At 41.8% G+C, this 16,742-nt stretch overlaps 1 protein-coding gene across 13 annotated transcripts in view; it reads left to right on the top strand.

Annotated features, from left to right (window-relative positions):
* Positions 1-6,240, top strand: part of PAM (peptidylglycine alpha-amidating monooxygenase) — a 262,191-nt gene extending 255,951 nt beyond the window's left edge. For 3 of the 13 annotated variants that reach the window (XM_081132114.1, XM_081132121.1, XM_081132115.1), the window contains 3 exons: positions 1,450-1,653; positions 4,508-4,561; positions 5,445-6,240. In XM_081132114.1, the coding sequence (XP_080988240.1) occupies positions 1,450-1,653; positions 4,508-4,561; positions 5,445-5,620 (434 nt within the window). In that variant the 3' untranslated portion in view covers positions 5,621-6,240. Of the gene's footprint in view, positions 1-1,449; positions 1,654-4,504; positions 4,562-5,444 lie in introns of all 13 variants that reach the window. The other 10 variants (XM_081132109.1, XM_081132120.1, XM_081132116.1 and 7 more) reach the window with 5 other exon arrangements.
* Positions 6,241-16,742: the final 10,502 nt, after the last annotated feature.

The following is a 16,742-nucleotide window of genomic DNA, read 5'->3' as shown; positions in this document are numbered from 1 at the left end:
TGAACCAATCCCTTTCCTTCTCTCCACTGAAGTTTCAAGAGCTACTCCACTTGACAAAAGAAGAGAAATAATGGTCTCGCCTTAAGCATAGTACAGGGAAGGAAATGAGGACTATGACAGGCCATCTGTAAGATGGTGATAATAATAGTGCCTACTCGTAGGCTTGGTGTGATGATTAAATGAGAACAATGCCTGATGTAGCTTTAAGTGCTCAATAGGTATCATTGAGACTGAAGGAGGCTGGCTCAGAACATTGAAGCAAAAGGCTAGGACCTGCCATTTGTGTGTATCATAAATTGTGTTTACGTGTCTTAAGTAATTTGAGAAATGCTTCCTTGGAAAAGTGTCCAGCAATCTACTAAGCTGTGTCTGTGTATATTAAACATTAACCAAAGATTTTCCTGACAATGTTAAGTCACCTATTCCTGCCATTTTGTCAAAATTTCCATGAGGCCATATGATTCACTTTGAATCATAGGGTAGAAGGGCACCCCAAGAAACTGAAGTTTCAGAAACTGAGTGTTTTGGCACAGTAGGGCTTTTATACCAATGCACATCTGTGCCTCTTGAGGGCAAGAGTGTCTCAAGGCTCGGGTCATTTTTAAGTCAATAGTTATTAAGATCCCTGCATGAGCTTATATAGTTTTATTGTATCAATTTCCCAAACAGTATTTTAGGTCTGATATCTACCTAATACCTGCCAATATCAAAGAATAGTTGTCTGTTATTTTTATCAACAGCAAAAGGATATATAGTGCATCTGTGTGCACTTACATTTTGTTGGGAACTAGAAAAGAAACTGAAAAGGACACACTTCTTCTTTCCAGTTTGTAATCCTAGAATAAATGTTTGCGGCTATGCATATGATGTATGAATAATTCATTGAACGTGAAAGCAATTCATAAACTAAAGATACAAGGAAACAAAATCTTATTAAACAACTTCTTTATGGTAACATTTACACTCAGCAGTTTTATAAAGGAGGTATATTATATCACAGTTTTACAGATGAGGTTACTAAAGCCCAGATCATGTAAGTAACTTGCCCAGAGTTACGCAGCTAGAGTTACGCAGGTACCTGGGATTGGAGGCCAGATCACTTGACTCCAGCCTGCACACCAGTTCCGTCCCCTACACCATGCTGCCTGTTAATTTTATCTTTGAAAAAAATGCAAAAGGCGGATATATTTTTTGTGGACTTATAGCTAAAGGAAATAAAACATAGAACCGAAGAAAACCAATTTAAAGGTGAAGAACCACTCAGTGGAAATTACTAATGACAACATGTGCCGGCAGCTTGGTAGATTCAGACATTGAAATGTGAACCCCACACGCTTGGGCTCAGCAAGTTCTTTGGGAGCAGTTGTTGATTTGACTGGGTAGGGGTGGGTGGGATGATTTGGGAAACTTTGAGTCAGCTGAATATTGTGAACACTTCTCTCCCTGAAGAATCCCAGGCCATTGTTGAAACCAAAATGGAGAACAAACCCACCTCCTCAGAATTGCAGAAGATGCAAGAGAAACAGAAACTGATCAGAGCGCCGGACTCCGGAGTGCCTGTTGTTCTCATTACAACCCTCCTGGTTATTCCGGTGGTTGTCCTGCTGGCCATTGCCATATTTATTCGGTGGAAAAAATCAAGGGCCTTTGGAGGCAAGTAAAATGAGCCCCTTGAACTTGGATCCTACTTTTGAAAAAATGTTTGGCCTTATTAGTTTCAAAGTTCTGTTGTGATTTTTTTCAGTGTTTTTTTTAAAGTGTTCTCTCCCTTTTTTGATGTTACTGTCTATGTTTTAAATATAGGTAGAAAATATATCTGGAGCCTCAGAAATTTTCATATTGGGATAGTTAGATTAAAATATAATCTTTAATTTTGCCTTTTAGCAACTGGCTTAAGTCCAGTTAATGTCTGTAGACTATATAGATAAGTATAGTCAGGATAAATTAGCTGAAGGGTCAGGAAGGAGGAGATCCCTGCTGTTAGAAGAAGGCCCAGTCCTCAGAATAGCTGGGTCAGTTATTTGGGAGTTGTATTTCTCCCCACCTGCTGGTCCTGGATCTTGCTCTTAGCTCCTTGAACTTGGGCAAGTTACTTAATCTCTCTAAGCCACAGTCTCCTCATTTGTAAAGTGGTAATAAAAGACTCCCTCAGGTTGTATGAGGATTTAGTGAAATAATGAACATAAAGTATTTCTCTCAGTACCTGGTACCTATTAAGGAATAATATTGGTAATAAAATAATAAAAGTCATCAGAAGTCAATAAACCTCAGCTTTGTCAGGAAACCAACTATTTCTATAATGAACCATTTGGTAGTTTTTAAATAGTTATAAAGTAGGCCATCAGTCAACTTTTCCTGACCATACAAGGCAGGGTCCAGAACGGAAGCCAGTATTTTAGTCTATCACAGTACAGAACCTAGGAGCTGAGTCCCTTTCAGGACATCCAAAAACAAACAATTTGACCTGTGATTCTCACCTCTCAGGAGTAGTCCCTTGGCTGGGTCCCCAGGTCCTAAGGCAAGAATCTACAGCTCCATCTGCGAAGGAATCCACAAGCCAGGGTGGGAGGCAGCATTTGATTAAGAGACAGCATCTGACTCTATTTTAGGCCAAGGTGGCCATGGCAGGAATTCAGTGCCCACGGCAAAGCCCTGACACAGAAAAGGACCCAGAAACAAAAACCAGACGATTCAATTTAAGAGGTTGTGAAAGGGAGTTTTTCTAGGACTTGCTTTTACTTTTCATCTGCAATCAATAAAGCCCTGCACAAAAACAGTTAACTCTTCCTCAAAAAAGGCTTCTGTTGAGCCCCCGTTATGGGCAGGGAACTTGGTAAGCAGGGGCAAAGGGAAGTAAACTTAGTCATTGTCTTCATGGACTTAGATGGTAGCTTCAGAAGAACAGGAATCTTGTAAGTTTGCTTGTTTACTGTTGTGCCCCGGGACAAGTAGCAGTTCCTTGGCACTAGGGGTTTGATAAATAATTGTTGGAAGAATGACTGAAGCAATAAATGGAGCCCACAGAAGAGATGACATAAAGAAGAGATGATGCATAAAAAAAGAGATGACACATAAAATTGATTATCAAGGGTGGCAGGTGCAGTGATAAATACTCACCAGGAGCTCCAGGAGCCTGTGGGACTGGGGGCAGGTAGCAGGACTGTCGGTAAGCATCCTGCACTGGACAAAGGAACAGCGGGAGAGTCAAGAAAGTCCGGCCTCTCCCGTTTGCTGTTACGCGTGGGTGGCATGGCGCTGTTACAGAACACTGAGTCCACGCGAGTGTCTTGGGAGGGCAGAGACCCGAGCCGAACCATATGAAATTACTATTACGCAATCACGTTTTCTTTAGAAAAATTGAAGTTTTATATGTTTCAGTCTGACACATTTAATTCTAAAAGGAAATCAGCCTCACATTTTTCAACATTTGTTCCTGATAGATCTTATCCGACCTGTGAGGGTTTTTAGCAACCCTCTAAAGGGCCTTCCTTTTATTCAGCACACCCTGTTGCATGTTAGCTCCACACCAGACACTGTAGTAGGCTCGGGGTGAAAAACCAACTAAGGACTGTCCGCACCCTTTTAGAACTTAAAGCCCCTTGTGTTGGCTTTCTAACAGTCTTATTAATTCTTCTTCCCTTACCTATTTCCTTTCCCACCCACTAGGCTACCTCTCCTCTGTTACCTATCTGCCTGCTAGCTTCCTCCAAAATGCTGCCTCCATTCCTGCTTAGAGACTTCATAGGAGAACCCGGAGCCTGGCTTCCCTGACACAGCTCTTAGGCGGGTGGAAGCCGGGCAGAGAGTGCAGGGAGATAGATACACAACAGGAAAAATAAGGTCCAGCTGGAGTTCTGCCTCCCCATAAGGAAAGAAAGGTGGTCTTTCACGGAGGTGGGCAGCCCCATGGGGAACACTTGGTTCACCTCGTATGATTGAAAATACTCAGGGTTTCAAGTCCTTTGTCTCCACTTAGATCATGTAAAGGGGAAATGATGTACTTGGATCCCAGGCTTTCTCAAGCAGGGCACATACGGTTCCTCATAGAAAGACTAAAGCTTAAGATCAATATTTCTAAAACGTCAAAAATTTTTGAAATTACTGGTAATTTAATTTTGTTCTAATAAAGATAAGTAATATTGATTGAGCACTTATTGTATACTTAGCAGGCACTGCTTTAACTACTTCACATGCAGTATCCCTCTAAACTTTATAGATGGGTAGAGAGTGTCATTGATCCCTCTTTCCTCAGAGGAGAAAACTAAAGCTGAGTATTCACTGAGATTGCACAGCCTGGAAGACACAGGCAGGAGGAGCACCCAGCAGTGGCCCTATGCCCATCACAGTAATATAGTACCTTTTTTATTTTTCTTCTTGGAATTGCACACAGGCCAGAGCCAGACCTTGTTAATCATTTATGAATTCCTGAATTTGTATTGAAAGTTGACCCATGGATTGAGGAGGGTGATTGGGGCTCATTTTGAAATGTGCCATCTTTTTCTAGCAGATTCTGAGCACAAACTCGAGTCAAGTTCAGGAAGAGTGCTGGGAAAACTTAGAGGTATGCTTGTGACCTTTTAGAATCCTTCACATTTGGTTCAAAGTCAGCAAGCTCATGTCTTTTAAAAAATATGTTGTTTTTTTTTAAATTGATTTCAGAGAGAGAGAGAGAGAGAAACATCAATGATGAGAGAGTCATTGATCGGCTGCCCCCTGCTCGCCCCCTACTGGGGATCGAGCCTGCAACCCGGGCATGTGCCGTGATGGGGAATCCAACTGTAACTGCCTGGTTCATAGGTCAACACTCAACCACTGAGCCACACCGGCCGGGCAACAAGCTCATGTCTTTTAAAGAGCAAGGTGATAATTCGTATTTTCTCTCTGGAAATTAAACCCTTGGGTGCAGCGTAGCATCCTCCAGCACTGAATGCAGAATGCAAGCTATAAACCAAACCAAAGTGTGTGGCTCTGACGGCAGGTTTCCCAGTTTCATTTTCTACCCTGCCGTTCTATATTATCTAATTCTCTTCCCCTGCCTTTTATCTGACTTCATTTGTCTTCGGTAAATTTTCTGTCACTCCTGTGGGCATGTCAGCGCTTGTCATCATGAAGATGACCTTTTCATATAGTCATTGAAATGGAGAGCTGCTTGTGGGATGCCGATTCCCCAGAGCCTAGAAAGAGTGCATCTGAAATAATCCTGCAGAAACACACAGTCCTGGGGAGCTTTGCTTTTTCCTTCTGTATTTCAATGAACGCGTGGAGTATCTGTCTGACTTTGTCGGATAAGTGTCTTTGTGTGTCAATCTTTTTTTGTCTCTTTTTTGCTAATATCTACCCTTTCCCATCCCCAACTCCCAACTCTACCATTTGAGAATTTACAAAGCAACTGCGAATCGCTCCTGTGAACTTCATCTCACTTCTTTGTTATTTGCTTTCTCCAGGGAAGGGAAGCGGAGGCTTAAACCTGGGAAATTTCTTCGCGAGCCGTCAGGGCTACAGCCGGAAAGGGTTTGACCGGCTGAGCACCGAGGGGAGCGACCTGGAGAAGGAGGACGACGGCAGCGAGTCGGAGGAGGAGTACTCGGCCCCGCTGCCCGCCGCTGCGCCGCCCTCCTGAACTGCCGGCTCGGGCCCAGGAGACCCCAGGAGGGCTGGATTCCTTTCCCTTCGGCACGCTCGAGTTTTGTGCGTTTAATTGTAAACTGTACCGGTCTGTGTGGGACTGTACACATTTTATTTACTTTACTTTGGTTTAGTTGGCTTCTGTTTCTAGTTGAGGAGTTTCCTAAAAGTTCGTAACAGTGCCATTATCTTTATATATGAACATAGAATAGAGAAACTGTCCTCTTCTTTCATCACACTGCTAATTTATGGTGGAAGGTTTGCTCACTTACACTTTTGAGACTTTTCTGTAGATGTAAATAACCCCGCTCTCTGCTTGACCACAGTATTTTCCCAGTAGCGCTTCCATTGCCAATGTCTTTCTTTGGTGCCTTTCCTGTTCAGCATTCTCAGCCTGATGACAAAGCTGCTAAATCTCCTTCTATTTTTTTAAAATCACTAGCATTATATTGCAACAAGGGAAAGAAAAAAAGTCTCTATTTAAATTCTTTTTTTAAATTTTCTTCTTCAGTTGGTGTGTTTTTGGGAACTCTTATTTTTAGATGGTTACACTGTTAGAACACTATTTTCAGAATCTGAATGTAATTTGTGTAATAAAGTGTTTTCAGAGCATTATTGTCAGAGTGTATTTTGCAGTGTTTGCATTTTTCAGAGTTTTATGCACAACTTTTGTACTAATTACACAAACCACAGTTATAGTGAAACCTACTCAATGTCTTCAACCAAAAGAAATGTTGTATTTTATTGAAATTAAAAAGATATTTTGTTGGAAACAGCCCAAGCGCCCATCAGTAGATGAGTGGATAAAAAAGCTGTGGGACATTTACACCATGGAATACTATGCAGCTGTAAAGAAGAAGGATCTCGTACCCTTTGAGACAGTATGGATGGACCTGGAGAATATTACGCTAAGTGAAATAAGCCAGGCAGAGAAAGACAAGTACAACACGATCCACTCATATGTGGAATATAATAAACAAAATAAACTGATGAACAAAATAGATTCAGAGACATAGAAGCAGGGAACAGACTGAGGGATCTCAGAGGGAAGGTGGGGGTGGGGAGTGGGTGGGGAGAGATTAATCAAAGGATTTATAGGCTTATATGCATAATCTATGGACACAGACCTTGGTATGGGGAAGGCCTAGGGGGTGGGGTGGATGCAGGGTGGAGGAGATCAATGTGGGGGAAAAGGGGACATCTGTAATACTTTCAACCATAAAGATAAAAAAAAAGATATTTTGTTATGTAGGCAATATAAGTTAAATACCAGCCTAAGGGTTTATATACATGTGTAAAACCAGGCTCTCTTTTAAAATGCAAAGAGTTTTTGCCTCTTTATCAATCAGAAGGTAAATACTTTAATAAAAGGTGATCAGAGCTAATAGGAAAACTGTGTCTCAAATTACATATGCAAGTGTATCCATCAGTGTAGGTAACTAATAGTTTTTAAAGTAAAATTTTACTCAAATTTCCACGTATTCATAGTAATATTGATCTCTAATACTGCAAATTAATTTTAAAAGCATATTTTTCATATTCCAGCAATGCAATGTAGTAAGCTGATCATTTTTCTTTTTAAAATAATCAGACTCTAGGATTTTTTAATTCAGGCATCATAGTAGTTGGGATATTAGCGATTTAATTGGCTAGACCAGTGATTTTCAACCTTCTTCATCTCATGGCACACATAAACCACTTACTAAAGTTCTGTGGCACACCAAAAAAAACAATGTTTTTTGCCAAAGCGACCAAAAAAAAAAAAGTATAATTTTGATTCATTTACACCTGATGGTTGTTGTTGTGTTGGCTGTTGTCATTTTTTTTTTAATTTGACAATCTAAGGGGAAAGAGGCCAGTGCCCTTGACTAAATAGTCAGGTATTGCATGTTTAAAAAATTCTTGTGGCACACCCACAGCACATCGGTTGAAAATTGCTGGACTCTAATCATGAAAACAATGCAAGCTACTTTGCAAAAAATATAATGTCTTACAGCTATGTTATATAGAAAATCTAACTTAATATAGACTTACTTTCCTTCATAATCGACACCAAAGAAAGTCTGATTGAAAGAATTGTCGCTTCCCATGTGTTTACTTCACTTTCTTATTAAAATTTAACTTAGGTGCCCTCCCCAAGTAGAAACTTCACCTTTTTTTAATTCCTGTGATGTTGCTTCTCAAAAGACGAGTGCATTTGTCCACTCTGACTACTCCTTTATGCCCCTTTTAGCGCATCAGTGGTAATTACGGAAATAATGATGGATTTCTAATTCTGTCATGTTGCTTTCATTAGCTGGCATTCTTCGGTGAATGAGTGAGAGTCTTACTGACTCTCAGCCCAAGAGATACCGGCAACATCCACTCAAGAGTATAAAATACTCCCCTCATTTTATAAGCAATATGTAACCAAAATAACATGCTCCCAAACTCATGGTACAAATATGCAAATACCTTTTATTTTCCCAGCTACTTGCTCAAGTCTTTACCTCTTTTATTGGCAGAAAGTCAATTACCAGCCTTTTGCTGGTAGGCTCCCCCTGCCTTTCCTTCTCTGGAATTGTCAGAAAAATTCCAGATCCCTAATGGAGAATGCGGGGCATGGAATCAGTAGGCTTTCAGACACCACAAGGGCATATTCTAGTCCAATTTGTCCGCACCGCAATTGCCCTGGCTGCCTCGTGACTATTGAAGATTGTTCTGGAAACTACTCCTAAGAAAGCTTGTTGCTCCCCTGCTGCCCAGAGGTACTCCAATCCAGATCGCCCTCCCAGACTATACTTGGCCTCTGATGACTGAAGTTTTCAGGGCTGGGCACTTAGGTCACACACATAGCCACCTTCTTGAGGGCTGATAGGCCCAAGAGTCCTGAGTCAGGGCTGATCCTCATACCTGTGCCTTGTAGACACACAATTATCACCTGCCTTTCCTCCCTATAATACACATTAGAGATCAGAAGTTTTTCCTCTTAACTCTTCAAAACTCAGAGTTGCAGTAACCCTTTTTTTTTTTTTAATTGTGGTAAGAACACAAGTTCTACCCTCAACAAAATTTTGTGTACAATAGAGTATTGTTATCTGTAGGCGCAATGTTGTACAGCAGAGCTCTAGAGCTTACTCATCTTGCGTAACTGAAACTTTGGAACTTGAATAGCAACTCCCATTCCCCCTCCCCTCGTGTAAGTGAAATCAGACGGAATTTGTCCTGTGACTGGCTCACTGCACTTAGCATAATGTACTCCGGGTTCATGTGTGTTGTCTCCTATGGCAGGCTTTCCTTCTCTTTCAAGGCTGAAGAGTATTCTATTCTATGTTTATACCACATTTCCTCCAACCCTTCAGCAGTCAATGGGCAGTGAGTCCGTTCCCACTTCTCAGCTATTGTGAATAATCCGTCAGCCCTTCCCGACCAGAGACGGGCTGGCTGTCGGCCCTCAGTCCCCGGTGAGCCTTACGTGTTCCAAAGGGCCCTAGCCAGGGAAGTTCCCTTCCATGATTCAAAGGTGATTTCTGACACCTGTTTGTCATTAATAAACACTTCGGAATACCTGACAAGCAAGACACTCCAAGTCCTGGGGACGTAGTGCTGAAAGGCAATATCCTGGCTTTATGGGGATTTACATTCTAGTGATGTGCATATTTTTCCCTTTTCTTTTTTCCTTTCTTTTCCTTATTAAAAAAGAAAAAACCAAATGTAATCCTTGACTGGGTACCCCATAGCATACATGAATGGACTTTTAAAAATGATGCCCAACGAAAGGAATTGACTAGCCTAGCTATACTAATCCCAATGCCTCTTCGCGTTGGTTTAGTTTCTGGCACTTTGATTTTTCAGTTTATTTTCTCTTGTGTTTTTATATTTCCCATGTCATACAATTCACCAAAACCTTGAACAGCTTTGCATTTTTGGAGCCTTGTTCTGAGTCTAGTTTGGGCTCCATTAGAAAAGAAGTGCTCCTTTCTTTAAAAAACAAAGAAAGAAACAAATCCACAATTCTCACATATGAAATATGTCCCCAAGTAATCCAATAAAAATTAAATAAAAAGTCAAAGGATTCATTCAACAGACATTGAACAAGCTTCATGGTGTGCAAAATACTAAGATTTTTAAAAGGCCCACTCTTGCCCTCCAGAGTTTGTAATCTAGCAAGAGAGCTAGAATATGCCTGTAAATGATTGCAGTGCAAGGTGTAAGAGGAGCCCATGCAAAACGCTATCCACTTCTGATTGAAGAGCACTGAATTTTCCTAAAGAAGGTGATACCTGAGTGAGGGAGAGGAGAGCTAAGGGACAATGCTGGTCATATTAGGGGATTAGCAACAGGCCTTGAGCCCAGGGTAGTTTACAGAAGCCGTGGTAGATGGGCTGGGCAGCCAGGTTGCTGAAACAAGAAGTGTTTCAAAACCATGGGGAGAAATTTGGATTTAACTGCAGCTGATATATTTGATTTTATCATATACACACTCACACACACTGGTTGGTAAGAGTAGGGTTACAGTTGTAATACAAATACATAATACAATAATAAATAATACAAGAATAAACTGTTTCATGTACTCATAACTATAAACCTACTTTTGCCTAGTAAGTTTTCACAAAAGTACTTTATTGAAGATGACAAAGAAAATAATATACTTGTAATATAAGGACCAACTAAAAGTAGTACAGATTCTTAGGAAATGGGGTGTTGTTCTTTATATGTATTACAGCCCTTTATCAGATATTTGGTTTGCAAATATTTTACCCCAGCATGTGGGTTATCTTTTGATTCTCTCAACCTTGTTTTTCAAAGGGAAGTTTTTAATTTTTGACAAAGCAAAAATTTATTATATTTACCAACAGTCATGAGTCACAGAGCTTCGGCAAGGCTCTGAGCTTTCTGTTTCAATTCCGAAAAGGGAGGTGAACACCAAGGGGACCTCACTCCCCAGAAGCCTGCTGACCTCTTCAGCCTCATCGCACCCCTGCCACTCCTACCCTCCCCCCAACTCTGCCCACCACCTGCACTCCAGGAAAACCGGGGTGAACTTTCTCCCCGAAACAGCCATGCCCTCCCTGCCCTCCCAGCTTCTCAACATCTTCCCAGCAGCCGCAGACAGACGTCCCCAATCAAAACGCTAATCTCATTGAGTTGCATTTGTGTAAAATGAGAGAGAGAGACTGAGATTTATTGGCTCACTGACTCATAAAAATTGTAGAGTAAGAGGATCTAGGGACACAGACAATGTCAGCTCGCTCTCCCAAAGCTGCTCTCCATGTTGGTTTCATTCTCTAAAATGGTTTTTCTGTGTGATATGAAAGATGCCTCTGGTAGGTGTCTGCAAACTTGAGACTCCCCTACTCCTCTACATATCTATATCAAGACCCCCAGAGGATTCAGAAACACAAGAACAATTGTGTTTTCTTTTTCAGAAATGACAACAGATTTGCAAAGATTTATCCACTAGTCCATCTTGCGGTTCACTCCTTCAGCAGTGAGGAGAGTTTTCCTCGAACCTTCTAAGAAAATGTTTCCTTACATGCATCACATGGTCATTTCTGAGCTAATCCTTAGCAAAGGGTATGGGATTATTTTAGACCACTCGGGTCCATGCATGAAGCTTGGGTGAGATCATCTTTCCCTAAGTTCCATGGCCCCATAGAGATTTGCTAGATTTGTAAACAAAATTCAGATAGGAAGGAAAGATAGAAGAAAATTGGTTGCCAAGTAGGCAACCAGCAATCCGCTACAGGCTGGCTGCCATCCCTTTTTAGAAAATAAAATTCACTTATCAAGAGATACCTGCCAAGCTCCCAAACTTCAAATAAATCACAGTCTAGAGGGGAAAGAAAGCATACATTCATTATATTACGGTCGGCGATGCAAGGAGAGCCAGGCACCTGACCAAGTTTGGAGTGAGGGGTCATAGAAGGTAAATAAAGTTCAAGAAGACATTAGATAGAAAAAAAATTATTTATTTTTAAATATATCTTTATTGATTTCAGAGAGAGGAAAGGAGAGGGATAGAGAGCTAGAAACATCAATGATGAGAGAGTCATTGATCGGCTGCAGCCCACAACCCGGGCATGTGCCCTGACCAGGAATCGAACCCCAATTGCCTGGATCCTAGGTCGACGCTCAACCGCTGAGCCACGCCCGGCTGGGCAGAAAAAAATTTAAATAGAAGTTGCTGGCACAGGAAAATTCTCTTTGCATAGCTCTCTAATAGTTAGCTTTTTAATCACCCCAAAGCCTTTCTGAAAACCAAGTATTGCGTAGTTTTCTCGATACGTTGTTGATACTCTTCCAACAAGAATATAATTCCAGAGTAACAACAAGAATCTAATAAGAGTTCCAAAAAGCAAAGGTTCTGCGTGACAGTTGAAAGTATGCTTTGAAACAAAGGCTGAATATGTTGCATTAGTCCCTAAGTTACTGGGCTGAAAGAGCTTGAATTCCAGATCAAAGCTTAGAAAACATTTTAGTGTCATTTTCACACTTGTATATGTAAATATTTAAACTATTTTCCTTAAAATACTGTTTCAGTATTTAGCTAGATTAGAATATATATGTGCATTATAAGTAAATAAATAGGTGATAGATCAACAGCTGATTGATTGGTTAGACAGACTGGCAGTCATAGCAGGAAGGACTGAAAGAGGGATGGAGGGAAGGAAAGATGAAAAAGCCATCCACATGCATGGATTCCTCATAAAGATTTCTTTAGGGCAGTTATTACCAGTGCAGTGAATGGCTGACATCTGGTGGTAAAACTCAGTAAAAAAGGTGCATGGATTTGTTCCCTTATAAAAGCTGCTATTCAGTGAATAATGGCTCTGTTTGCAAGAATGATTTAAAATGCTTCTAGTTGTCCAGTTTTTATGTCTGCATCATGCCAAGCATCCAGACACTTGAAAATATCTGGACTTTCAGGTGTCACACAGACACTGAGAGTATCCATGTCCTCTTTGCTAAGAGTCACTATTCTCTGACCAGAGACCAAAAAATCATGAAATTGTTTATATATTTAAAAATACATATATATATTTTATTTCAGAGAGAGGAAGGGAGAGAGAGATAGAAACATCGATGAGGGAGAGTCATTGATTGGCTGCTTCCTACCGGGGATGGAGCCCACAACCAGGGCATGTGCCCTGACCAGGAATCAAGCTGTGATCTCCTGATTCATCGGTTGACGCTCAACCACTAAGCGACACCGGCCAAGCTAGCTATATTTTTTACATGAGTACTTAAGGAGGCAAACACATATAATGTTATTCAAAATCATTTGCATATTTTGTTAATCTAGTGCCATTTTAAGAAATTGTGCTGAAAATAAAAATAGGTTCAATGTTTAAAGAAAGAAAGAGTTGGGTGAGTACTGCTAGACTGAGAAGAGACAGGAGCTCAGTGAGCAGCCCAGCAGCGACGACCATGTGTGAGTGAATCTCTGCCCATTGCGCAGGCGGGTATCCTGACCGTCATGCCTGCTGGGAATTGTATGGCCTAGATCATGGAAATCAGCCCAATGATCAAATGCCAAGTGACAAAACCATCAACGGTGGGATGACTGGTCAAAACACTCTTCAGTGAGCCTGGGGCTGGCGAGCCTGTGCCCAGAGCTGTTTGTGGGCCTGGAGCCCCTGTGGTTGATGAAGTGAACACAGGGACCTCCAGGCAGCTCTCCCACCTGAAGCAGACAATCACTGGGGAGAAAGATGCAGCCAGTAATAATACCGGAGGCCATTATACCATTTGCAAGGAGATCATCCTGATCCTGGATGGTCCGCTCTGTGCACAGGGCTTGGGGACCAGCACCAGCTCTGAGTTTGTGTCTCTGCCCATGGAGCTGCTCTAGGTGGACTATGGAAAAAAGCCCAAGTTTGAATTTGCCATTTACCCAGTCCCCCAGGTTTTCACAGCTATGGTGGAGCCCTACAACTCCATCCTGACCACCCACACAAACCTAGAACATTCTGACTATGCCTTCATGGTGACAATGAAGCCATCTGTGACATATGTCAGCACAACCTGGGTATCGAATAGCAGAAATACACCAACTCAATCGTCTTAATTGGGCAGCTTGGTGCTCCATCACTGGCTCCAGGTGAGTTGACAGGACCCAGAAGTAGACATGATGGATTCCAGACCAATGTGGTCCCTAGCCCTGCATCCACGGCCCTCTTGGCCACCTATGAGCAACTGTCCTTGGCCAAGATCACCAATGCCTGCTTCAAACTAACCAACTGGATGATGGAGTATGAACCTCACCATGGCAAGTACACAGCCTGCTGCATGTGGTACAAGAGAAATGCGGTCCCAAAAGACATCAATGTAACCATCAAGACCAAGTACACCAAGTTTGTGGATTGGTGCGCGACTGGATTTAAGGTGGGCATCAACTCCCAGGCCCCTACTGTAGTCCCCGAGGGAGATCTGGCCAAGGTGCAGAGGTGGCTGTGTGTGTGCTGAGCAATCCCACTGCCATGGCCGAGGCCTGGGCCTGCCTGGACCGTTTAAGCTTGATTTCACGTATGCAGATCAAGCACTGAGTCTCCGAGGCCTGGAGGACCTAACAGCTCCAGAGGAAGACTGCAAGGAGGTTGGTATGGACACAGGCAGAAGGGGAAGAATACCAAACAGGAGAGTGTGGCTGCCAGGTGTTTCTCTCCTCTCTCTCCTGCCACCCCTCAGCACAGCTGGTTTCAAGTTGTTTACAATTAAAGTTTCTATATTGAAGGATTAAAATCACAACTCTGTGAATACTAAAAACTATTGATTTTTCAACCTTAAATGAGTGACCTGTATGGTATGTAAATTATGTCCCAATAAAACTCTTTCAAAAACAAATTACAATAATCTTCAAGCCAGGTAAACCATTGTCCATCCCCAAAGCCTGAAAACTCCCAGTGACAGTTGGGCCACATAGAAATAAATTCATGGCTTCCAAAATTGAGTCATGGCTCCTTCAAACACTGAATCATTCCATTCCTACCCAAGTAATCCTAGCTAAGTAATTCCTCAGCTTCTCACTGTGAAACACTCTACAGATGGTCTCCTTAGCCAACTCTATTCCCTCCCCCAGGGTACCCTGCAACACTGTCTTCCTTACTTAGGGGGAGGCCCATAGGTATGGGGAAATTGCAGTTGTGTGTGAAAGTCTGTGTCCCACAGCACAATCTCCCGCCTGGTGTTTTCCTCTTATCATGGATAAGCCCCGGACTCCACCACTGGGTGGATCTACTCCCTACAAAGGAGCCTGTCTGTGAGGTTCAAACCCTAATGGACAGGCCTCCCAGAGGAGAGAGACGTGAAGCTAGCTAAGGGGAGAGCTGAATCTGTGTGAGAGCTTTCAGCTTCTCTGCTGCCTTCAATGACCACTGTCTTCCCCAATTACACATGACCTTCTAGTCTTTTATCATAGTTGGAATAAAACTCTTTACCACAGGAGCCAAGCATGGCTTTCTCCTCTGAGAGGACTAAAATGGCCTATTGTTCAGCTAAGTCCTGTATCCCAGTGACCTAGGTAACTTCAGTCTCTTAGTAAAACTACATACAATGCTAAGACTTTGTAGGCTCTACTATTCACTGACAGGAATTCAAAGGAAAGTTTATAACTAAAGGTTAGTAACTTCAAGTTTGTGAGGTGGAATAAAAGAAAGATTTTCCAAAGAATTTCCAATTCTTATTCTGGAAAAAAGAAATTCTCTAACCAGTTTTCAAATTGCAAGTTGAGGTTAAAATAGAAAAGTGATATTAGAACGACCTCAGAAATTCTAAATTACATTGGATTGTGAATTCCTTCCTTTGTCAAAGCCAAAGTACTATGTGATTGGATAATAATGTTACTAGTGTTTTGCCTCATTCAGTTTCCACTGACAAATGAGAAGGAGATTCTTGAGAACTTGCCTGCATTCTTTGCAGTCCCTTAAATGTGGTGTTAGCATCAGCTATACCCATCAAAATGGGGAAAGGGGCGGAATGTTCTGCTGCCATCGTTCATAAAGCTAGGAAACTTGCTTCAGCATCTGTTTGCTCAGTCAGGTAACATAAATAATGCCCCAGATTATGTTTAATCATCACCAGATGCTCTGGATCGCTGCCTCAGCAGTGATGAAGAAGGAGTGTGGCAGGTCAATGGCAAGTGCAGATCTCTGCAGCAAAGAGAATGCCTTGGCCACCCTACAGGGACACATATTAATTAAAGTTGTATTTTGGAGAGTCTGAGCCGTGCATAAGTGAATGCTGAAATCCCATCTCCTGAACTCCAGACTCTTATATGCAAATGTCTACTCAACAGATCCACTTGAATGTATAAAAATCAACACGTTCAAAACTGAACTCTTTTCTACAGGCCTGCTCCTCCCCGTCTTTCTCATTTCAGCATTAATTCCATCCTTCTAGTTATGTAAGCCTAAAAAGTTTAGAGTCATCATAGACTTTTCTCTTCTAAATTCCTACATCCAATGCCAGCAAATTGTTTACTCTAGCTTCAAAACATAGCAGATCCTAACCATGTCTCACTACCTTCACTGTTACCAATGCCACCATCACCTAATACCTGAATTGTTCCAACAGCCTAACTAGTCAACCGCTCTTTTTCAATCCATTCTCATTCCAGCACAATTTTCCTAGTGGCTGTCACAGTTCTGATTTGTTATGGTTCTGGCAGAGGCCACACTCCTCTATGGCTACGAATACTGGTTAAACCCTCTTCTCTGACTGGGCATTTCCTTTCCTGGCCTCTTCTGGGCCAAGATTTCTGGCTATTGCTGATCACCAAATGTTGCACCATCCCTGTGAGTTCTCTTAATCCTTCTTTAAACAGTTCTCTAAATCATCCTCAGTTAAAACCATTTTAGGTGTTTCACCTTTCTTGCCAGGTCTCTTAGAAATGCAGCCATTAACTGTATGAATTGCTTTTTTTTTTTTTTTAATATGAAATCGACCCTGCACTTTGGGGATGCACTCAATTTGGTTGTCATGCATATTGTTGTAGGTCATTGGACTCAGTCTGCTAATTTCTTGTCCGGTCTTTGTATTTGGTTCCTGAGAATGGCTCGTTATTTTCCTGTCTCATTCTGTCCTTTACAGATTTTCGTATCAAGATGATGCCACCCTCATGCCAAGACTTAAGA

This window comes from Miniopterus schreibersii (genome assembly GCF_964146895.1).
Source record: "Miniopterus schreibersii genome assembly, chromosome: 3".
In the NCBI taxonomy this organism is placed as follows: Eukaryota; Metazoa; Chordata; class Mammalia; order Chiroptera; family Miniopteridae; genus Miniopterus; species Miniopterus schreibersii.
The sequence above is the reverse complement of the archived record's forward strand: the minus strand, read 5'-3'. Positions and strand labels throughout refer to the sequence as shown.